Raw genomic sequence first — 24,903 nt, forward strand, 5'->3', positions numbered from 1 at the left:
GTGCTCTTAATAATATGAAGACTTGGTCCAGAACTCATCCTCTGCTGTAAGAAGCAGAAGACTACACAACCTTTCGCCCAAACAGCAATCCGGATTTGTAATGAGATCTTATATTTGACCTTTTATGAGAAAGTATTAAAGACCTCACATAAAGCCACCACAAATGTCTCTGCTCCTTTACTGATTTATTATGGTTTTGCTAATGTGCATGAATAAACTCCTTCTCTGGAAGTCTCTGCTTTCCAAACTGCAACTTCTTTGCAAAGCACACACCTGTCCCCAGAGAGAAGGGTTCTCTCTTTGAAATATTTAGTCTTTCAGGGCACTTTAGTCACAGTGACACCTAATAGCCAAGCTTTTTTTCTCACTCTCCACAAAATCAGGTTTAGACTATAATTCAAACCAGTCCCCAAAGGCACTTCTGAAAAATGGCAAGCCCTTAGCTTTTAGGTGAAAACACTCTTTATTGCTCAAAATTGTTTCCTGTTACAAAACCTTTTTTATAGTGCTAGGTCTAAGATGATCTTATGCTAATTTAACTCACTGGGGACTGTGAACAGATGCTACTTTGATTAATAGTTTCACTATCCTGAAAATGCCAGGCCCAGGTTCAAGATAATATAGTCAGGTAAGAATACTATTAAAGTCTGCCATACAATTGTATCTGTTTTTTGGAGATGAAATGGGATCGCAGTTCTTATATCAAATATAAACCACTTATAATAAAAAATAACATAAACCAAATGAACTCACCATCTGAACTCTTTAGGACATTAATGTATACCATTGTAATCATCGGCCTCTTTACTAATACTTACAGGAACAAAGTCAGCTATGTCTTTCGTAAAATTCAATGTGTTACCCCAATGTTACCTTTCAAATGATATTTAACTTTCTATGCAGAAACAAAGACTTACATAAGCCATGAGAACCATGAATTCTATAACTTTGCCAATCAAAAGAGTATCTGAATTTATCTATGCTGAGCCCTTACTTTTTAGCACATACGTTTTCCATGTTCCAAAAGTCATCTGTAAAATATACATAGAAAACTATGACCTTGAACATGAGGGGAGTTGGCAAATAAGATTTTTCTGGAAAAAATTCTTACCAGGCTTTAGTCTCTCCCTCCTGTACCTTTTCTTCTTGCTGGTCTCCTAACCAAGGACTCCCAAATCATAGCAGCTTTCTGATGGAGATAATTATGAGCCCTAGTCTCTCCGTGAGCTATGGAATTTAGGCCTGGCCTTATATATATGTAAAGAAACATTTGTGTTTTGAAAGTTGGTTTGCCATTTTATCCTTAACGTGACAGATACGACCCCATCATATTTCTAACCTCCAATGTAAAATTTAACCTTCAACTGGACTTTTTATTTTATAATATGTATTATAGTGTACCTGCCTTAGTAAAACTATTGGTTTTCCGGGAAGCAGAAAGTAAGTTCCTTCCAGGGCATCAATCACAGTGTGCAAATTATAATTCTAGGCAGTGTAAGCCTCCACTGAGAAAGAAACTAGCCCGTTAACACAAATCTGCCACCTACAGATTCAACTTATTGCATGAATTGTCTTCACACTCACCCATCTGTATGCATATGCGATTAGACCCTATTGATATGAAATACTTTATGCAAAAGAGTTACCTCACCATTGCACAGAATGTCTCAGGAGGGTCTCCACAGGTAATATCCGGAGGATCGAGTTTCACTTTCAGATATTTTGTCATGTCTGTGGATTCCGGCTGGCAGGCCATGTAATCCCAAACTTTCCCTTCTTCTGTGTAAATCTGAGTCTTACACACATCATAATGTCCCCATACCAAAGGGTAGGGCTGCATCACTGAGGACACTGTAACCCAAAGGGCATGAATCGACAGGAATCTTGACAAATACATCTCTAAATTCTTTGTAATCTTCTTGGAAACCAAAGCAGAGCTTGCTTTATGATCTGCAATCTTTGTCTATTTTACATATATATACATATATGTATATATGTATCTGGGTAGGTAGGTCTGTATATTAAAAAACAAAACAAAACGAGGATGGGACCTCAAAGCAGATTCCAAAACCAAATATGAAGAGTTAAGATATTGTGCGTATTCAGGTATATTGAGGACTTTGGTGGAAGCCTAACATTCTTGTGTGTTAGGCGTTAACAACTTGTAGCTTTCTTTGTCCTAGAACATATCTATTAGACTCAGGTCTAGTTTGGTTTTTGTAAACGATGTCCAATTGTAGATAATAATTTAGCAAACTGATGGCTCTCCCGTTGTACATCCGATAACCCTGAGTGGTCCTCAATGTTCACAGCTCACAAGGGATGCTCAGGCAGGCTGAGATATCAGTATCTGAAGCAAAAGGATGAGTGTCTATAGCCCGATGTCTGTTTCCCATCAATCATTCTTTTCTTCCGGCACCAACACCCTTTTAGAAACAATAAGAGTAAGAGTTATTGTCCTAGAATCAGTGTATTACGAAATGTACAATATGTTGACATTTTGGAGGTCTGATGCAATATAAAGCAAATTGGTGTAATACGGCTAACCTTTACTCAGCTGCTTTGCTAGAATGAGCAAACCGCGGAAATCATTCTCGTAGGGGGGAATTTCGATATGAAGGATTTAACTCTTCCATAACAAAGACAGATGTGTGTTCTAGGTAAGTTACAGGTTTTCACTTCAAAAATTATATTTCCATCTTGACAAAACTGAGAGCAAGCAGCTAGATTTAAACACTTCTCATATACTGCAATGCTAGAAAATCTTCCAAGAGAACAATGGGGTAAATGAGCGCTTTTATAAGGGTGACAAAGAAATGACAACTACTTATATCCCTTTTGTCTCTTGGCAAAGAGACCCTAAAAATCTCCAAACTCCTTGTACATCTCTTAGCTTTTGTTTGCTGGAGTGAAAATCAGCCTTGTTGGCATGAGCCAGTCCCTGCGGATTTGTTCATGATATTTGAAGCGTTTAGCATCTTTTGTTTAGCTGCGTTTAGTACTAAAGATAACTTGGCTCTCCGAAAAAAAATTCAAAAAGAAAACCAAAGGAGCAAAATTTCCTTTCATAAGAATTTTCTATATTTTTATATCTTTTTAAAGCCATTACATCTGCATTTGCCGTTACTTTCTGTAACAGAAGAGAATTTATCCCAAAGGCGAATATTATAATCTGCTTTAAAACTAAAAGCTCTGTTGTAAAATGCACAATTTAAAATGCACATATAAAAATAGCTGAGGGCGAGTTAACAGGCCATGAAGCAGAATAATATGGCACTAATTCTAAGAGAAAATAAAAATTACTGTGTAAAAGTACTTTTGGTTAACTGATAATGCACCCTACATAACTATGGGTAAAAGTCATTGGAGAGTTTAACTGGCCCCTTTTCTGTTTAGAGATCACTATCCAAATCTAAACAAAAGCTAATATTTGAAAACCAGGTATTAAAAAATATATTTTCTAAATTAGATTATTCATATTTATAGTCTAAAAATTAATTGATTTTTAAGCAATGCGAAAAGGATTTTTTAAAAGCCTATAGTTTTGGAAAATTCTATTATAGACCCCTTCAATTCACATTAAACAGGTGAAATATGGAAGTTCACTATCTTCAAACAATCTTATGAAGGGAATTCATTATATTTAAATAATGTACCATCTTAAAATGAACTAAGCCACAGAGACTATGAAATGCCAACAGATGGTTGAATTGTGTTTCCATAGCAAAGTAATTTATAATAATTGCTTTATGGATGCAAGTGCAATTTTCATTATATTCGATTCATAAAATGTTATCATACAGCTGCAATTTGTGATATTTTCTATTAGAAAAAGTGTTGAATATTTGAGTTCCTATGAAGCAGTAATTAGTAGTTTGTCTAAACATGTATAAACTACAGATTTGAATCAGCCTCTTCCTTATAACCTAAAGACTATACTGTGTAAAGCACATTTTGAAATCTTAAGCTAAAAAGAAAAAAATCAGAGAAGCATGTGTTGTGGCTACTACAGCTTTCTTCAGGTTCGTTAGTAATTTTAAGTGGATATTTTCAGACATATCCAACAATTTCACAATTAATAATCTGAGAAGGTGTTAAAATGATACAAGTCGACATTTTTGAGATGGATTCTTCAACTGTGTTTACTACTTTTTAAAAGAGGAAACAAATACTTTCCAAGAGGTGGGGGGACGTAGGCATTACAACGGAAGCAGTGTAAAATCTACTAGGTCAGAAATTATTGCCTTTAATTTTTAGTTTCAAATACATAGCAATTGATTTATCAAGAATGATATCATCTTGAAGACCTGGAATTGACTGTTTTGAGTTTGAATGGAGTGAGCATTGTGTGTTTATCTTTAATATTATTTTCAAAACACCATTTTAAATATATATTTGAATGCTTCCTGAGATTAGTCTTCACTGTCTATTTTAACCAATAAATAATATTCTCCTCATGCATTTATTCTCGGTTACGCTCCCCTCAACCACATTTCGCATTACTGCAACCACCAAACAAAGGGTGACCATACATTTGTACATGAAAAATTTGAACACTCAGGAAATGTATGTGAGCCCTTTGCTACCTCCTGACACAATAGCAATCCCAATATAACGAATTCTCATTAAAGTATACCAGAATTATAATGATGGTCATTACACAGAATTATGGACTACACCATTGATCGAATTTAGAGAACTGACAAGGAAAAATGCAGAGGAGTGCAAGATATTTGAATATTAGGCACTTGCAGGACTGTGCAGCAGACATTCCTGACAAGAAGCAGCCAATTATAGCTTAAATTTCTGGCACATAACCAGTTGTGATTAATAGTTTTCCATTACATTACAGACATATTATTAATGTATTAAAAATGTCAAGCTTTGGCAAGCACTAATATGGCATGGCTCAGTTAGTCTGCAGAGTTTACATTTAATGAGCTCCCATTGACACAGAAAAAGATATTGACCACGGCATATTATAGATCAGGAGCAGAGGGACACTACGCTGTTATTTAACATAATTATTTGATTTCATTCTAATTTTTATATTTGTACTATCATTATGTATCATGCATTTCAGGGTCTTTTTACTTTTCACTGTCACATACACTTCAAAGGAAATCCTCTTAACTTCAAATTAGTAAGAAATTAAATCTGTGAACTTCCATGACATACAGTGGAAAAGCAGCCTCTGAAAAGCAGGAATTTGTTATTAAAGCATAATTATGGAGTTTTCAAAGAAAATACAATGATATAAAAATAGAATATTATTTATACCTTAACGTCAACTAATTAATGGCACTGTGTCTATCTGCTGTGCTTTCAAACAGGTTAAAAATTATCAATAGCTTCTTAAAAGCTAAGTCATCACAGCAAATAGCTAAGCAAACTGATTATGAGAAGGACAGTGAATAACGTATTTGGGCACTTAATATACTAAACCTATCCCTTCTGGCCCATAACTGAACTAACTGTGAAGTGATATGGCCTTTGAATTTGTCTCAGGTGTCCGTATCACCTAAATAAGAGCAGATTCAGTAGAGCTCTGGGCAGCTCCAGTTCTACCTCCTCACTTTGCAAACCTTGGGAACTCACTGTAATCAAATAATGCTCTCACCTGTACTTGGGATCTGAAGTCCTCTTTGATAAGAACACCCATTAACAGGTTGTGAGTACCCCATAGACCTCTGGTGTATGAATTTTCAGAACATGAAAAAAGATAAAATTATGTCATGGTCCTCAAGTTGATAGATGTTACTGATCCGGACTGAAATGGGCTATAAAATGGCTTTGCACACATAGAGCATGTATTTGTCCAGCATTCTACACCTAATTCCCTTCCACCTTGGACTAATTTTGCAGAAACCATTTTCACAGGCCCATTCTCTCATCAGAGAAAAAGCCTCCAAAAATATTACATGGACGTAATAATGATTAATATTATAAGCAATTATATTCCAAAAGCAATTGCCAGTTTCATCAACTGATAGGAAGAGACATTATCAGTAAATCTCCTACTCTAGCTGGTTTTCAGCATTCATTTTAGTATATAATCTTACTAGCAGGTGGGAATGGTAGCAATAGGCTATTTATTTCATAAATATTCAGCTTTGCAGGGGGACTTGAAATAGATAACTATTGACTCATTCCTCATAGACATTAAGAATTTTATAAATATGCATGTTTCTGAATGGGAAGGAACAAAAGGAAAATTGACTATATAGATCACTGAGTGAAAATATAAAGAGAGATATACAAATCCTATAACCTCTCAAAATTAATGGCTTCTAGCGGTCATAATAAAATTTATTACATAAGATATTTTAACATGTATTCAGTGCTCTTTGCACTTACTTATTTGTTCTGAGGAAAGCATTTTCCAGTCATCTTAGTGGAAAACATATGCTTCTGTCCTTTTGTTAACTGTCTCTCAAAATATATGGAATTTAACATGTACTGCAACATCATTGGCATAGCTTACTCACACTTGATTGGGTATTATGAGCAACTGCCTATCATGAGATTCTTAATAAACCCAAATAACACACCTTGAAAGATCCCTATTTTCATTGAGAGAAGACTGATTGGAGAAATTAGATAGCACATATTTTTCAGGATGATTGAGGATGGGATAATGCACAAAACGATTTCAGAATCAGTGAAGCCTAAAAGAAATCTAGAGTTTAATTACCGCATGAACAACAAATACTTAATTCTCATGCAGGGAAGTTCAGAGAGCTAAGGTCTCAAACATATATATGAGAAAAACTACACCCACCTGAAGTTTTGAAACACAACTTTGGATTATTTTTTAAAGTATGCTAAATCTCATACTAACCTAAGACTTTACTATTATAATCGCTTATATTATACAATTTAATTCACACATATATATTTCAATGTTAACATATAATTGGTTTTCAAAGTTGAATCCAATTTTCTTTTTTCCAAGTGACTTGGTGCTTTTGTAACTAAAACTCTCCAAATTTTTACGACATTTAGAAAACCTATCAAGTAAATGTGTAATGGTTTAACTTTTTAAACAAATTACCTGATATTTTTCATAATAATAATGAAAGCAAAGACAGGTATTTGCGCCACTTGCAAATATACAAAAGGAAATTGCAAAATACATTCGCTTCCTCCTAAAAAGGCTAACCTGAATCATTTTAACACACATACCCAGTGAAAGTATGTGTGTTACTTTCACTGGGTAACACACATACTTTTGTTTTTGTCAAAACAAAAATATTAACAGGAAAACAGCTTTATGTTCAAATAAACTGTTTCCATGCAAAAAATTTTTAAGATTATCCCTCTTAAATGCCACAATAGGAAATATCACAAAATTAATAGTCCAGTATATAAAATCCTGAATGCCTTCATGTTGGTCTTTAGTGGTGAAATATATCTCATTTCATGGCATCCAGAAAAGAAAATATATCCCTGGAACAACATTACATGTGAAATACTTGATGCACGTTTTTCCTTGCATGTTGATCCACATGCAGAGATCCAAATTTTATCTTAATGAAAAACTGAAAGTTGCTTATCTTCAAAAAGAATCTTGGACAGTTACTGAGCTGCTATTCCTTTGCCAAAGAGAAAGGGAGGCAGGTAAGGCATTCATAGTGACACAGTTCAAAATACTTAGTGAAATGTGGAGCTGCTAATTCCCTCGCTAGAGATGCTCCTTAAAGGACAAACAAAACAGAAAAGTCTCCCCTGAAAAAAAAATTTTTTTGAAAACTTTCCAACAGGCTTAACCACTAAGCATATCTGAATAAATGATTTTAATGTAAGATCTTTCTGGTTATTTCTTTTTTTCATTTCTGTAAGATAAAAAAAACTTTTAGTATTTTCAGTCATAAAATAGGGCCTTATTTCTAGAGCAAATCTACTGCCAGATTCACCATATGTTTAGTGGAGTTCTGAATCTTACTCAGAATTTTCCATTCCAAAGATTGACAATTTGTTATGAGAAGGAGTGGCTCCATTATTCCCTGTATGAAGAGAAGAATAGGGGAGAGAGGAGGACCCTCTACTCACTGGAAATCTGCACCTGATGCAATGATAGGAACTCAACCTGCGACTATTTCAAATAAAGTTGCTTTAAAATCCCCGCTAGGAATTTTCTTCCCTTGCCCTGTAAGATGACAGCCTACTTTAAGTGAATTTCTGAAGGAAGGAAAAAAAAAAAAAAAAGTCCCCGGGTGAAGTTACTAAAATAAACAGTAGAGGGCGCGGTTTCTTTTTATATCTAAGTTTTTCCTTGTATGAATCACTTAATTGGTTATTTTAGGCCCAATAACATTCAGTATTATTTGTATTATATATAGATATCCAGATCCATACAGGAGAGCAATTCAACGTCCCTAGCCGAATCCATCAACTGATTAATATGATGCCAGAAAAGAATCTGAGAAAATATTCCAAACAGCATCCTTACCCCAAGTCTCCCTCTTTCAATTTCCCTTTCTCCCCAGCTGCACAACATGGGATAGTAATGCTTTAATCTCGCTTCAATAAAGGAGATTAAAAGAAGGGACTTCAAAAGCTCTCGGTGTGGCCACCACATCCCCAGTGCCGGCAACAGGGCAAGTGTTTTTGTTGCTGTTGTTTTGCTTTGCTTCTTCCCCAACAAATATGATTGGCGAAAGAAGGAAAAAATAATGATAACCCTCCTGAGCGATGTGTGTGGCCAGGTGTGCGAGAGAGAGAGAGAGAGAGAGAGAGAGAGAGAGAGAGAGAGAGAGAGAGAGAGAGAGAGAGAGAGAGAGAGAGAGAAGAGAGAGAGAGAGAGAGAGAGAGAGAGCGCGAGTGCTGGGCGCCTCCTCAGTCCGCGGATGGAGGCTCCGACCCCGCGCCTGGGCTCGGGACACAACAGGCGACGCACCACCCGCCCGGGGCGCACCCCCGGGAAGACTCGCGTGTGGGTGTGAGCGTGTGCCGGTGTGTGTGCGCGCAGGGCGCCGCGCGCTGCCTCCTCGGGGCGCTTTACAAAGTTCCTCGCCCACCCGGAGCTTTCCCTCCCGCCTGTGGATCGCAGGGGGAGGGGGGTGGGGAAACCCGGGGGAGAGGGGCACCGGCGAGAGGCGCGGGTCGCAGAAGGAGAGGCGCGCCGCGGGCACTTACCGTGTGGCTCGTTTGCCCTTGCGCCGCGCGGGAGCCGAGCCGACGGCGCGGGGCGGCGGCCCTGCCCAGCCAGCCTGGTCCGCCTCAGGCGGCGGCCGCAGCACCGGAGCCCGCGGGCGGCGCACGGGCTGGCGGCGGCCGCTCCCGCGGAGCCTCCTCCCGGGCGCGGGAGCGGGCGGAGCAGGAGGGGTGGGCGTGAGGACCCTAGTCGCCGCCGCCGCCACCGCCGCAGTCCCGATCGCGCCCAGCCGCCAGCGGGAGAGGACCCCGAGGATCGAGAACCCCGCGCCGACCCTCCACTCCCCGCCGCTTAATTACCTTCGCCTGGGCCCCGGGGGGAGCCTGCTGCACGTCGCCCCCTCTCGGAGCCGGCACCCAGAGGGGGAATTCCTTCCCGTTGACGTCCTCTTCCGAAATGCAAAAGATCAGTGACTTTGACAGGTAGATGAGGGGGAGGGTGTAAGGGTGGGCGGAGAGGAAGAGAGGATGAGAAAGGTGCCTCTCCCTCCAAAAATATAGTGATATTAATAATGAGATCGCAGCCTTCGGAGGTCGTGCCAGCCCAGTCCCCTGCTCGCCGGCTCTCCTCCGCGCCTCCTCGCGCCGCTGCCTCTGACACTTCTAGCCTTAAACTTTTACTGAGGGATATTTTTTCTTTTTTCTATTTCTATTTCGTTCTCTCTCTCTTTTTCCTTTTTTTTGTTTTTTTTCAAGCCGCAGGACGATTTTCTGGTTCCCGGGGATCAGAACCAGCGGCCAGGCGGTTCTATGCCGCTTGGCACCGCTTTCATTTTATTTCAGATGAAGATGTTGAGCTTAGTCAGAAGGGACATAAATCAGGACAATTAGCACTGGCGCCAAGAAGATCCTCTAGTACCAATTTCTCCCGGGCTTCCTTCGCGCATTCCTCCACTCAAGTCAGAAATGTCACTGCACATAGCGCTGATGGCTGCGAGACGCGACGCACCCAAAGTCCGTTTGATGAAATATACATGGCCCACGACGCTTCTGGATTGCGGCTCCGGGCTCCCCGCCCCCGCCCGCGGCGCCCGGCCGGGACCCGGCTCCGAGCGGGCAGCGAGCTCCCGGCAAACTTAGGGGCCAGTGCCAATTACAGAGTGAGCGCGAGGGCCGGAACGGGGAGCGGCGAAGAACCTAGCCCGGGGAAGCCGCAGCCCTCGGAGGGGTGGCACGTACGTTTCACTTAAAAAGCAGATCTTCTTCTGCAACTGCCAGCAAGTGGAAGGATAGCAAACCTTATACTACCTCGAGACCTGGGCGCTCCGAGCGGTCCTAACTCCGTCCCGCTCGCTGTTGCTGTTGCTGTTGCTGCCGCCGCTGCTGCTACTCCGGCCACAGCTGCTGCCGCTCCACGACCTCGGGACGCTGAGGCAACAGGACCCCCTCCCCCTGCTTCCCATCCCCCCCGGTTCCTCCACAGAAGAGCAGTCTCCAGTAACCCCTCGGGTACCTCCCACTTCTGCCCCCGTCCATCCCACCCCTCTCTCTTCTGTCCCCTCCCCAAACTGTTCCCAAGCCCACCCCTCGCCACAAAGTGATCACAGTGGTGTTTTTCAACCAGCACTTCCTTTGCCCAGAGGCCCTTACAGCCCTAGACTCGCACCTCCTCCTTTAGAAATTGATTTCCCTTTAGAAAGTTGAAGTTCAAGGGAGAGCTGTGCATTTCAGGCTTCCTTGCCTTTCCTAAGAGAAAGACGAATACCTGATGCTCCAAGCCTTCATTCCCCACCAAGGCGGGCTCAGACTCACCTGGGATCACCCTCAGCTACACATTAACGTCAAACAAAAACAAATGTGAACTTAGATAAGGTAGGGAGACTTTCATTAGAAAAGAAGGCTATTGCAACAGGGAAAACGCTCTGATCTCAGAAACCTGCAATCCTCTCAAAACTAAACAGCTATCAGCCTCTTTTTTTTTTTTTTTTTTTTTTTTTTCTGTATAAAAGGGGAGCAATAAAGAAAGCCAAGTAGATGGGGAAGGGAAACAACTCACTGCATGGCCCTCATGGTTGGACAATAGATGGGTCTCTGTGGTCCAAGAATTTGGAAGATAAGCTAACAAAGGTGAATGTTTTCACATTTTAGTTCTTGCTCAGATTTAGGGGGCAAGCTAAAGTCCAGGGACCTGAAGGAAAGAAGCCTGACTCATGTTTGGTCAAGGCAAAGTGGAGGGAAAGAAATGGGCAATTCTGAACACTTAGTCACTAAGTGTCCCACAATTAAGGCAGGAGGCTGAGTAGTTAGGTCATTTTTCTGTGATGACTGGAGGTGGTGTGGTAAAAGGGCGTATGGGGGAGAAGGTTGTTGAGTTGAACCTATAACCAGGCCCTCCTTGGCCCTGGGCAGCCAGGAAGTAGTCAGGGATTTCAAGCGCCCCAGGTCTTCCCTCTAACACCTAAGAGGCCATAATGAGTCCTTCCTCTGAATCTCAGTGCAGGAATCTGGGATTTCTGTGCTTTCCTCTTCGCTACCTTTGTCCTGTAGTGCTGACATTGCACAAGGAGTTACCTGCAGAGCTAAAACTCCTAACAGGGGTTCTTAGTGGCTAAGTCTGGCTCCTCCCCCTGTCTCTGGCCATGCTCCTCCAGGTTTAAAACATACTAATTATATGGAGATGTTACTCACCAAGGCCTCCTTCACAGGCCCTTACAGCCCAGTTCTTTCTATGGGAGCCTTTGGTGATAGGATATAAGAAACAATACCGAATGACTTTCTTCTCATTAACTCGTCCTGGATCCTGAAGTACAGACAGGTCTCAGACTTTCCTCTCTTTCTCGCCCTTTCCTCTCAAGTGAAGAAAGCCTTTTGGAACTCTCATCCTCAGCTGTATCTCATCATTTAAGGTCCTTCTATAGTAAAAAGAAAAATCTGTGCAGAGATTAGAGAATTCTCTTCAGAGGCAGGGGAAGAACCAGATATCACTGAGATATTTGTGATTTTGGTTCCCAACCTGGAAAAATACTTGTTTTCATCTGTCAGAATCTTGGAACTAACCTTCCTTACTCTCCTTCTGTACGGTACCTTGTTCCCAGGATTCTTTTGACTATGAGGCAGACAGCAGTCCCAAATAAGTTTGATAAGTAAATGGGAACCTCTCCAATTAGGTAACACCTCCCACTACAGGAGTGGGAGAGTCTTTCAGAGGTGAGCTTTTCTATGGGACATGTGCTCTCACCTTTGCAGAGGCTCAGTAAATCACCAACTAAACATGTAGAGGTAAATCAGAATCATCAGAGAGCTTTCCACATGAAAAACCCCTTCCCTTCCAGACCTTGTTCTCTCCTCCAGCAGTAATCAGGTGGGAAGGACTTTTTCTCTAAAAAAAGCACTTGGAGTGGATCTGATATACTTCCCCAAACTAACATGTATATATTAAATCAGTTTCCCTTAATATACCTTTGTATATTTATTTATATCATATACACTGATAAGAAATTGACTTTAGATATTTCATTGGCACCAAGGGAAATTATTTAGGGCATACCTACCTTTCCTTATCATTCTTTGCTTTCTCCAGCCATATATATATATATTTAACTTTCTTTGGAAAGAACTATTTTTCTGTTTTTATTTAACCTTTCGACTCTACTTCTTTTTTTTCTTTCTCCTTTTGGAAAAGAATGGTTTGATCTTTCAGTTCTCTGGCTGTAGGTCTTTGGCTGGTTTCTGCACATTCCTCATTCTTCTTTAACTTTAGATATCCATTTATTTGTAATCTTGTTAGGTCTCTAACTGATGTTCATTTTTCTAGGTTCTTAGCTGCCTAAAATTCTTTTCTTTAGAGATTTGGCAGGGTTGTTTCAATACTGGTAACTTCAATATGTCAAAGTGGTAGTAATGGCATGTTTGCAATATATTTGGTCCAAAAAGACATGTGTCTTTTTAGAAATACTGTAAAATACTTGACATAAAGTAGGTATAAGATAAATCTTCAGTGCAGGTGTGAATAGTTTTAGCTTATTCTCATGATTCAGTTATGGCCTCCTTGGTAACAGGAGTTAACTCCCACCATATTAAATTAATGCATAGATGTCTAAAATATCCAAATCATGGCGCATTAGGCACTTTGGACTGCTATAACAAAGACCATAGATTGAGTAGCTTTAAAACAATAGAAATTTCATTCTCAGCAAACTGACACAAGAACAGAAGACCAAACACTGCATATTCTCACTCATAAGTGGGTGATGAACAATGAGAACACATGGCCACAGGGAGGGGATTATCACACATAGGGCCTGGGGGTAAGGGCTAGGGGAGGGATAGCAGTGGGTGGGGGGAATTGGGGAGGGATAGCTTTAGGAGAATACCTAATGTAAATGACAGGGTGATGGATGCAGCAAACCACCACCATGGCACATGTATACCTATGTAACAAACCTCCACAATCTGGACATGTACCCCAGAACTTGAAGTATAATAAATACTTTTTTTAATAGAAATTTATTTCTCACAGCTCTAGAGATTGGAAATCTGAGATCAGAGGGCCAACATGGTCAGGTTTCGGTGAGAGCCCTTTACTGGGTTGCAGACAATAGACTAACTTCTTGTATTCTCATGTGGCGCAAGGAAGGCTACGGAGCTCTCTGGGGTCCCTTTTATAAGGGCACTATCCAACTCATGAGGGCCCCATGTTTTTCATGACTTAGTTATCTCCCAGAGGCCCTACCTCCTAATGCCATCACATCAGGGGGTAAGATTTCAACTTATGAATTTGGTGGGTGTGGCAAAAGCATTTACTTCATAATAAGGAACAAGTTCTATTTGACCAATTGTATGCTATGTAGTAGATGCTGTTTATAACTGCTGCTTATGTCCCAATAGAAACATCCTTCAGTTCTTTCTTGCCTTCACTTTGTGTTCAGGGACATGTTTTACAACAGAGCCATTAGCTGTATAGTTTTGATGGGTTCTGAAGTTTCTTACCTGACAGCTTTTTTAATGCTTAAATATTTTGACATTTAAACCTCCAGCAAGCCCTAAGCATTGGTCTGGGCTCTATAAACTAGACTATACAGGCATTTTCCTGCTCTTGTAGGAATACCAAGATACTTCTCTTGGAGCTTTAAATTCACAAGCCCAAACTATCCAAGTAACTGATCATGCTCAACATATATATAGCAAAAGTCTCATTTAGTTCGTCTCAGACCAATAATAGCAGACCAAAGGACATATTGTTTAATGTAAGAAAATACACATATTTACTGAGTTAATGACACTGGAGCACGAAAACTAGCAAATAGTGTAAGACATTGGCAGTTAATGACCAATGCAGGAAAACATGTCTTCTAGTACCCATGTACTTTCTAGTATATGGCACTGTGTAAAGTAGTTTGAAAATAATAAAATCAGCTGCTTGGTTAAATAATATTTTTTAAAGTTAGCAAAATATGGATTTTTAAAGAGAAAGCATGCTAACTTAAAAGATGACTAACTTTGGTCAAATATTTTGTCTCTTTTCTATTCCAACCCTAGGACCCTAGAAATATTTAATGGAAAATTTTCTTTTTTTTCTTTTTGTTTACCCCTTCTCATCCATAAAAAATCAAGAGAAATCGCTTATTTTTTATGCTCTGAGTATGTGATAGTAGATATTTTTATCCAACTGGTGAATCTCTTGAAATCATAACACACTGAGCTTCTATTACTCCCTTCATTTTCTTTGAGAATCAGAGAGAACAGGTAGCAGTTTATCTTTCTTCTAAGGCTATTCAAAATAAAGGCATCCCACCAGCAGGTTTGGATAATGCTGTGGTCTGAACAAACTTAATCAGCTCCCATGTGCTATTATGTTTTTTTGAGCTTCATTTGTCAGCCTAATATCCTCAACTTATTTTTTGAAAAGAGTAGTTTCCACAATTAATCTAGTGTGTTGGCTGAAAAAGTTCAGCCTCAAAAATCAACAGCTGTGTGGATTTCCCCAAATGTAATTTCATAATTTGAATTTCTCTACAACAACAAAATTAGCAGCCTTTTCAAAATGAGAAGGAAAATACATGGAGAAGATTGAGTAATACCCTTTTCCTTATTTAGAGAACTTTCCATCAATTCCATGCCAACAGTTCTCTTCAATTTAACTCGATGGCCCACCTATGGTCTTCTGGGAACTGTCCTTGGTGCTGGAGGAAGTGCAAGGCTCTCAAGTCTAGGTGCTGACAATCACGTTAGAGAGGGCTGAATAACTGTAATGTTCATTTTTAATATTAGAGATAGCTTAAGGGAAAGGGTAGCTGTAATGGTCAAGTCTAGAGACTCCTTTTGTGCACTCTTTAATGTCCACAAAGATCTGTATCATGCCATTGACCCAAAGGAAAATAAAGTGCAGCCTCTCTGGTTTAGTAGCCTCTGCAGGCAATTCTTGTACTGTCATATAAATATAGGTCAAAAATGTTTCAAGGATAGAAAAATAGCAGCACAGGCCAGGTGCAGTGGCTCATGTCCGTAATCTCAGCACTTTGGGAAGCCAAGGTGGGTGGATCACTTGAGTCCAGGACTTTGAGACCAGCCTGGCCAACATGGTGAAACCCCATCTTTACTGAAAATACAAAAATTAGTCAAGGGTAGTGATGTGTACCTGTAGTCTCAGCTACTCTGGAGGCTGAAGCAGGAGAATCACTTGAACCCAGGAGGCAGAGGATGCAGTGGTGAACCAAGAGCACGCCACTGCACTCCAGCCTGGAAAACAGAGTGAGACCCTTTCTCAAAAAGAAAAAAAAAAAAAAAAAAAGAAAGAAAGAAAAAGAAAGAAAGGCGAGAGACACAGAAGAGAAATACAGATCACAGGGGGCCACTTAGTTTGGGGTGTACTCCACCCAGGTGTATCTTTCTATTTTTCTTGATTTCCTGGTTCCAGGTTTAGTTTGAGGTTTACTGTTATAAATTTATTATCTTTATTGCAGTTTTTAGCAGCTCTATTGCTAACATCCTCTAGCTTCCATGTTTAATGGAAGCAGTGGACATAAGCTGGATATTGGCTTCTAATAAGTAAACTGGATTCATGACAAGTGGCGTTTTCTTCCCAGTGTGCTGCCAAGGATTCTCCCTCTCTTACAGAAAATGACTAATTCTCTTAAATCCTGCCTCAATTTATAAGGTAGAGGAATGAAATCAGAAGTATTATGAATTCTCTTCTTACTTCAATAAGTAAAGAAGAAACTTGATTGACAGTTCTCCAAACTTTGAAGTCCCATAGAAAATGACACAATAGTAAGACAGTACAATAGATTTCTGTGATCTTATAGAAATTATTTCTTTTTCCTTTCTACCTTTGTATTTCCTCTTCCTCAGACATGCATTTAACTCCTATGTGCTAGGGACTGACTTAGAAATAACAAGAAGAATAACACAGTCCCTTCTATAACTTACTGTCTGTTGGACAAGGAGATAAACTTGTAAACAAACAATGTAATACTGCTCTAGGAACTGAGATAGACACCCACAGGGAGCAGGTTAGCCCCAAAGGAAAAGATGTGTAATTCTCCTTGGGGATTCTGAGAAAACCTAGATAGATGAGATTATATGTGAGCAACACTTCAAAAGATGAGTAGGCGTTCATCCAGCAGACAAAGAAACAAAATTCATTGTGATCAGAAAGCTGGTGGAACAAAGTCAGGAAACCCAAGACAATAGAGCATATTTTGTCACTTCCATGTCATTTGATACAACTGCACAGCTCACAGCTCACGGCATCATACAGATGGCCTTTGTAGTGAACATTTACAAGCATTTTGATACCAAAAATAACAAAAATTGAGGGCATTAGGAGAAAAATCAAGAATACGAAAGTATCCTATATTATTTAAGTTCAGATATATTAACATGTCAATAATTTGTCATTATTGACCTACAGAAATGGCAATTTCATATGTCTCAACCTATTAGCATCCAGTACTTCCAATTTAGTTCTTAGTAACCTGTTTTAAAAGAAGAGAATAATCTAAAACAGCAAATAATTTTTAAAGTTCTATATTTGCTTATGGAATACATTATATTCCTTCTTTTTGGCAGGAGATATACCTTCCTAATGAGATTTTGTGCTTATATTGGTATTAAAATTAGCTGGATTTCCCTGAGTAAGCGTTGAGCATGAGAACGTGCCTGCAGAGCAGACTGGTGACCGAGAAACCCAAGGTTCAAGCATTTAACCAGACATAAGCCACACATGAATAATGAAAAGTTGTGTAATTGGTAATTATAGATACCAATTAAGCCTTAGACAGAGAACCAGTCCTCAATCATTCTACCATGGTTTGCGTTTTTACCATCCTAAATCACTGTTTTATTCCAATTCCAGGTGCAGAAAAAGTATTTGTCAATAATAAAAAGAAGATAATATAGGAAATAATGTGAAAATTAACAGTTTAAGAAATCATTATGTATGGTGCAAGGAAACAGCAACAAATTGATTACAGTCATCAAGTACTTCTCTAAGACAAAGTGAAATTAAGGTTTTCTTTTTACCTTTCTTAATGAATTTGGCAAATCAAGTTCTTAAGTCGTTTATGACCAAAAGATCAGGAGATATGTTAGTGATGAAGAAAAAAATGAATCATCTTTCTTGTTTTTTTACCTGCTCTCCCCACATACTCCCACTGCCTTCTGCATTTTTAAACCTGTGTTTTAGATATCTGTGTAAAATGAGATGCTAGAAATCACCGTAGCCACTGCCCTGAAACTCTATCTGCCCCCACTAGCCTGAAAGCTGAGTTGGCAATAATGAAAAAAAGGTAGATTGTCACTTACCATATATCACGGTATAGATGTGGCAATCATTTTTTTTAAGGGACAGGGTCTTGCTCTGTTGCCCAGGCTGGACTGCAGTGCCAGAAACATAGTTCACTGCAGTCTTGAACTCCTGGACTCAGGAAATCTTCCTGCCTTCACCTCTCAAAGTACTGGGATGACAGGCGTGAACCTGGCCCAATTATTCTTATATTAAGAATTGATTGATAGGCAAGGAGAGCCACATGCTCTTAACCCATTAAAGCATTCAGAATTATAACCTAGAACTTCAATAGCAGAAAATTGAGACTGATCTAAATGCAGGATTAGCTTAAAATTCATATGTTGAGATACTGCAAATGAATTTTTAGGAAATCCAATGAGATATAGTATAAATATCACTAGACTAGAAGGCAAGAAACTAAGCTCTTGTTAAGACACTGTTTTGCTGTGTGAATTTTCATACATCATTTTACTTCTCTGGGCCTTAACTACCTCACCTGTAAAATGAGAAAGTTGAATTTGATGAATCTAAAGCAGTTATTCTTAAAATGGGTTTCATAGACTTCCTACCTCAGAATAAAGTCAGGGGCTTGCTAAAAAGCAGGTCCTTATACCCTAGACTAAAGTCAGGGCTTGCTAAAAGTCCATCCTATCCCACACTGACTGAATTAGCAACTCCCCAGGTGGTTCTTATTTAAGCACATTAGCGTTTGAACATCACTAGCCTAAGGTTTGCTCCGGATTTTGCATTTTGAGTCTTGCTTTGAGGTTGGAATTAGTTTAAATGAAAGCTAAGACAAAAATAAATCTATCCTTCATGTTTCTGGATGATAGAATAGGATCTATGATTTCTAAAAGTTGTATATAACTTTCTATATATTGGAATTAAGTGGGATATATGTTTGATTCCCTGCAAGATTAGATAGAATAAAGGCCAAGGACTTTGAAATAATATTTTTAACACATAAAAAAATCAAAACCATGCTCACTGGTGTCCAATTTCTGGAACACATGTATTAGCTATAAGCTGCCATAATCTCTCCAAGAAGTCTATTACTCAACTGGTAAAAACTAGTTCTCTGAAAACTACCATGAGATGCAGTCATGAGGTTTTAAAAGCTTTTGAACTTTTTATTCCAGTTGAGTTTCTTTACAATTAGTCAGGAATTATTGGACTTTCGTTACCAGCCCTAGTTTGTATCTTTACAAAATGTCCTTGTAAATTATTACAATCAGATTTCTACGAAGTCCAGAACTTTCAAAACATTTCAGAATAAAAGATTTTCAATTAAACAATATATATGTATAATACATGCACTATATATTTGCCTGCATTTTCTGTGTATTTAAGTTACCTGTTGTGAAACGTATTCTAATGTATTGGCAAGTCTTCCGAGTCCAAAGGTGAAGTCTTTGACATATTCCTAAACAGTTGTATAGGCTTAGATAACAGGCTTAATCTTTCTGAGCCTGTATTTTCTTAGCTACAAAATGGAAATAATAGCACTAATGCTGAGTATCTCATAGGATTGATATGAAGAATAAATGTGCTATTTGGTAAGAACAAAAACTGCCAATATTAGCTATTCTCTACTTTCCATATTATAGCCAAACTTTTATTTATGAATATGTCAGCATGAGTTCTGACATGTATTTATTTAATTCTTACTTATTTAGTAAACAAGCATTTTTGACAGTCTGTTATGCTTACAGCACTGTACCAAGTACTCTGGAAAATAAATCCAGAAAAAATATAAGCTGTCATTTCTACATTTAAGAAACTTAAATTTTTACTTGAGAATTTATAACAGTATCACAAAGTGTAAGGTTAAAAACTCTGAAATACAAATGTTTTAAGCTGGGCAGCAATTGACCTTCTAAGATCAAGGAGTGTTTCACTGAAGCCGGTGGGGTTCTAAGCTAGACCTTTTAGGGTCCGATAGGTAAATAACGGAAGGAGTCTCAGTGAGAAGGACACTGTACAAGGGCAAATTCAGGGAAGGCAGAATGGTCAAGCCGTTTTCAAGAGATGGGGGAGCAGAAGCGTCATTGAATGAAGGAGGCATGTTAGAGAATGGTGGACATCTTTGGAAACTTCAATAAGCTCAAAGTTCATTGCCTCTTGAATTTCCCAGTGAAGAGTCTGAAATTGATGCAGCAGATAACATGAAGCAATTAGAGTTCTGAGCAGGAAACACTCATGAATAATGCGGTGTTTTTAAACAAATTTACCTGGACATAATGTTCATCATGAATTGGACTAGGGAGATACTATTAGAAACAGAGAGAGCAATCAGGAGTTTACTGTATGAAGCCAAGGAGGTGGTGATTTACACCACAATAGTTGTTGAAATAGAGAAAAAAATAATGTGAATATGTGAGGCAATAGTGAGATTTCTGATAGAATTTATTTATAAAAATAATTTCAGCTAAACAGTTCTTTTAAATTAGATGAGAATGAAAACGGTCCTCTAAAGCTCTTATATTTTCATTTTCATTCAAATGTTCAAAAGGCACGTCTTTCCTTTATTCAACCAAATATTTATTGAATGCATCATATGCATTGTTCTAGGAGTTGGAGATTCAATGATGAATTAAACAAAGAGTGAACTCATGAACCTCACATTCTACTTGGGGGACAAAGGAGAGAAATGTTAAACATAATTAATAAGGAATTATTATAATCAAAACAGAAAAATATGTGTAAACAAGAAAAAGTAGAACAGGATATGAGGCATTTGGAGTGATACACTGAGGACAATTACAGTGTAAAATAGAGTGGTCAGCGTAGCCCTTGCAGAGAAGGTGACATTTGGCAAAGTCTTAAGGAGGAAAGAAAGCTAGTCTCACAGGAGGAAGAATGTTACAGGCAGAAGAAACAAATAGCAAAGGGTTGTAGCATCCTAGCATGTTTGAAGAGCCCAGTGTGGCTAGAGATTTAGGAATTTGCTTTTATTTATTTATTGAGAGGGAGTCTTGCTGTGTTTCTCAGGCTGTAGTGCAGTGGCATGATTACGGTTCTCTGCAAGCTCCATCTTCCAGGTTCAAGTGATTCTCCTGCCTCAGGCTGCCGAGTAGCTGGCATTACAGGCACCCACCACCATGCCTGGCTTATTTTTGTATTTTTAGTAGAGAGGGAGTTTCACCATGTTGACCAGGCTGGTCTAGAACTTTTGACCTCAAGTGATCCACCCTCCTCGGCCTCCCAAAGTTCTGGGATTACAGGTGTGAGCCACCAAGCCTGGCCAGGAATTTTCTTTTTAAAGTCTGACAAACACAGCAAATCACTTTTCAAATTTGTGTTTATGCAACTCTTTGATATTTAACCATATTTGTACTATTTTATGTGTCACTCAGGCCTCTATGAGGCAATTTTGAGACTTTCTAAGATATATATATATATATATATATATATATATATATATATATATATATGTAAACATGTACAGTGAAGAAAGCATGGAGAAAGTGTGCTTTATACATATGATATCAGCTAGTATTATGACTGTTTTAATTAATATTATTGATTGTTTATGAAGATTTTATTTCCATAGTTTTGTTTTAGGGGTTTTTGGTCACTCCTTTTAGGTTTTGTACTCTGTACAGAAAGGATTAGTAATTATTCCAGAAAGGATTTTAGGTCACTTACAAGCGTACCTTTTTGGGGGATATCCCCCCAAAAAGGAGAAAAATGAAGTGAAGTGAGGAAAAAGACTTAAAATGCATGTCATAGTATCCACATACCACTAATTTTTCCCTAAGCTTGCTAGTGGACAATCAAAAGGAAAAGTCTTATAAGTCAATTGATAACATATATTATATTTTTAAAAACGTATGTATATAGAAAAAGTATTTTCTGTGTTCTTTGTAACAAGACCATACATACATTTCTCCTGGGGATTCTCCAAAAAAAAATATGATGTGACAAAATGATATTTTAAACAATTTTGTCATAGATATGAACATAGAGAAAAAATGTTTCATGGGAAAGGCAGTTTAATTCAAGTCCTCATTTGATCGTTTCAAGCACCTCTGGGAAAAGCATGAAATACACATGAAATGATATTTGTTGTAGCAAAAAAAGAATCTCATTTTCTCACTTATAACGTCACATAACCACATGTTTACAAACCCTACAAATTACATGTCTGTCTCTTGTTCCATATTAAGATCCTGAATTCAAACCAGGGAAATTTGGATGCGATTGCCAGTTTTGTTACATGTCTTTTTAAGAATGCTTAAGAATGGGAGGCTGGAAACTGGTACTGGCAAGCTGCTGAGCCTCGGTACCATAGAACGCAGGAGCCAGTATCACGACTAAGGTCAAATTGAAAGGTTTAATTTTCTCCTTGTTCCATTTTCACCAAACTTGTGTCATTTAGTGTCATGGGAAATACTTAATATCCTCTGTGTATGTGGCCAGGAGAAACAAAACATTAACATTTAAAAATACATGAATAAGCACATATAATTAGAACATAAAATAATTTTTCAAAATTAGAACATAAAATCAGTAGCTGTAGAGCTGCTGCAAGGCAGTATTATGATTAAAAATTACAATTTAAGAAACTACACCTATTGATGATACTCATAAAAGTTGTTTTGAGAGTGCAGAAATATTTTTAGTGGTTTTATAGTATGCATTTGGTATGGTGCCCCTTATATATTTATCATGATGTGTAATGTTTACTTCACTCTCATCTCTTATTTATGTCTCCTGTGTTAGAATTATATGAAAATCAGTGAAAATGTCTACTCACTGACCATATGAGTGACCATATGAGTTTTGCTTGTCATAAGGATGCAGATGACCAATTATAAGATAATGGGTATATAAGATAACAGTGAAAGAATAAATGGGAAATTCTGATGAAACTGATTTCCAGTGGGGAAATGGTGACACATAATAAGTAGTACATAGCCTCTGTGAGCCAGAGGTGAAGAGGAGTGATTTCAGATGGCTGCCTGGCTAATCTTCACAAATACCCATTACTTGCAATAATAGCAAGTGGAGATCTTCACACCTTTGACAGCTAACCATGAGTAGTGATTTGTGGTACCACTGCAAACCAGTAAAGGGCAGCACCAGGCAGCAGTTTTCCAACACTGAATAATAAAGCTTAATTGTTATTTCAAGTTAAAAAAAATGACTGACTTTGTTCAACATAAAGGTATTTGCTGCAGATTATCTAACAGTGCTGATAGGTTAACTTTATTGATTGATTGATTTTATTTTATTTTATTGAGACAGAGTTTCACTGTATTGCCTGGCTGGAGTGCAGTGATGCAATCTTGGCTTACTGCAACCTCCGCTTTCTGGGTTCAAGCGATTCTCCTACAGCACGTGATAGGTTAACTTTAATATCATCTTAACATGCACAAAATTTTTAATTAACTTGACCATTTGTCCTGTCAGGATCAATTGGTCCTTACAGAACTTATAGAGGGACAAGAAACTAAAGATTTTTCTGTGGCTATTTTGAGAAGACCTAAAAATGAAATATTTTCTGACCATCTAAATTTTGCTATCCAAAATATAGCATTGAACACCATAAGCATCCCAACACATCACTAATTAAAAGTAAAAGACTAATCACATTCATTGAAACATCAATTGATACAATTGTAAACCAAATAAATTCTTTTTCAGATAACATTTCAGTTCATGATTTGAACTCAAATTCTTCTGAAGGGGAAAACTCCTTGTAATCTATTTTACACATCTATTTAAGGAGCTTTCTGATTAAATTAATTTGTTACCACACTATGCTAAAAGTTAGGGGAGGGAAGATGTTTATCCTAAATGATTAAAATGAGTCAGAGGGAGGAAGGAGGTGACAGCCCCAGGCTTGGAGCCACATCTCACTTTCATTTTTCTTTCACTGGTGGGTTATAAACATGATCAATAACTTGTTTTTTTGTCTCCTCGCCCCTTTTTTTATGTCTTAAAAATGTTTTGTAGAGATGGGCGGAGGAGGGTGGGGTGTCTCTCTATGTTGTCCAGGCTGGTCTTAAACACCTGCCTCAAGTGATTCTCCTGCCTCAGCATCCCACAGTGCTGAGAGCCATGGCACTCAACTGACTTTAACGGCCTTAAAATATTCTAGAATAGCCATTAGAAAATATGTGTGGATTTTGGGCTTTTTTATAGCAGACGTATGTCTATGGTGACTGACTTCCCTGATGTGATCTCCAACTCATCTTCTTAAGATCTACGTGATCTCCACAAGTGACTTCATTCCTTCTGAATCTGTTTTTGATGTGTAGGATGTGGATACTATATAACTCATACAGTTTCTAGAAGGTTAAGTTCAATGGCCTATGTCCATAAAAATGTTATTTAACATAAATATGTCAGGCAAATCAATTAGAGAAATACATTCTGTAACTGTCATTTTGGATTATATAACAACACACAGAGCAAACAAGTTACTACATAAACCTTATTTAGTAATGCAAACATAATTACTGCATTTACTTATAAATTATCATATGAAAATTAAAAGTGTGATACATAATCATTTTCCTTTTTAGAAAAGCATATATAATAATTCTTAAAAATAAATGACAGTTTTATTTAGTGGGAAACCTTTGCTGATCTTTGCAATTTATTGGTTGTAACTACTTCCAGAGAAACAAAGAAAAGGGTTAGTGCCACAGCTCTTTTGCAAGGACCCATCAGCATCATCTACCCTCTCTAGCCCTGCCTTGCCTCATCACATTCCTCTTTCAGTATGCACTTCTGGATTATGTCCTGCTCAGTAGCAAATTAGTATGTCTTATAAAATTTGTGAAATGTTTGCAACGTGAAATAGCTTCTGACAGAGTAATTTTCAAATTGCCCCATTAATATCCACATCATGGAGAGTAGATTGCACCTCTATAGTAGTTATCCTGTTACCCAGTCTTTCTTTCTGTCCTAGTAATAGAATTTTAGCTGAGGATATTTCCCAGTCTTGCTTAAATAGTATGTAAAACTTCCAGGAAATCTCTTTAAAGGATAGGAGTCCTACTTTCCCT

General features: G+C 38.4%; 2 protein-coding genes across 8 annotated transcripts in view; both read right to left on the reverse strand.

Moving 5' to 3' along the window:
- NTNG1 (netrin G1) overlaps window positions 1–10,369 on the reverse strand; it is a 347,271-nt gene extending 336,902 nt beyond the window's left edge. For 6 of the 7 annotated variants that reach the window (XM_009001807.5, XM_035252257.3, XM_009001801.5 and 3 more), the window contains exons 1-2: window positions 9,457–10,369; window positions 1,652–2,426 (exon numbers count right to left, since the gene is read on the reverse strand). In XM_009001807.5, the coding sequence (XP_009000055.2) occupies window positions 1,652–1,897 (246 nt within the window). In that variant the 5' untranslated portion in view covers window positions 1,898–2,426; window positions 9,457–10,369. Of the gene's footprint in view, window positions 1–1,651; window positions 2,427–9,456 lie in introns of those variants that run through there. The other variant, XM_054236600.2, reaches the window with a different exon arrangement.
- The window catches only part of PRMT6 (protein arginine methyltransferase 6), a 107,477-nt gene continuing 84,865 nt past the window's right edge, over window positions 2,292–24,903 (reverse strand). The window contains exon 5 of the mRNA XM_078332622.1: window positions 2,292–2,426. The gene's annotated coding sequence lies outside the window, so the exon portion shown is untranslated. The remainder of the gene's footprint in view (window positions 2,427–24,903) is intronic.

Source organism: Callithrix jacchus, chromosome 7 (genome assembly GCF_049354715.1).
Source record: "Callithrix jacchus isolate 240 chromosome 7, calJac240_pri, whole genome shotgun sequence".
Classification (NCBI taxonomy): domain Eukaryota; kingdom Metazoa; phylum Chordata; class Mammalia; order Primates; family Cebidae; genus Callithrix; species Callithrix jacchus.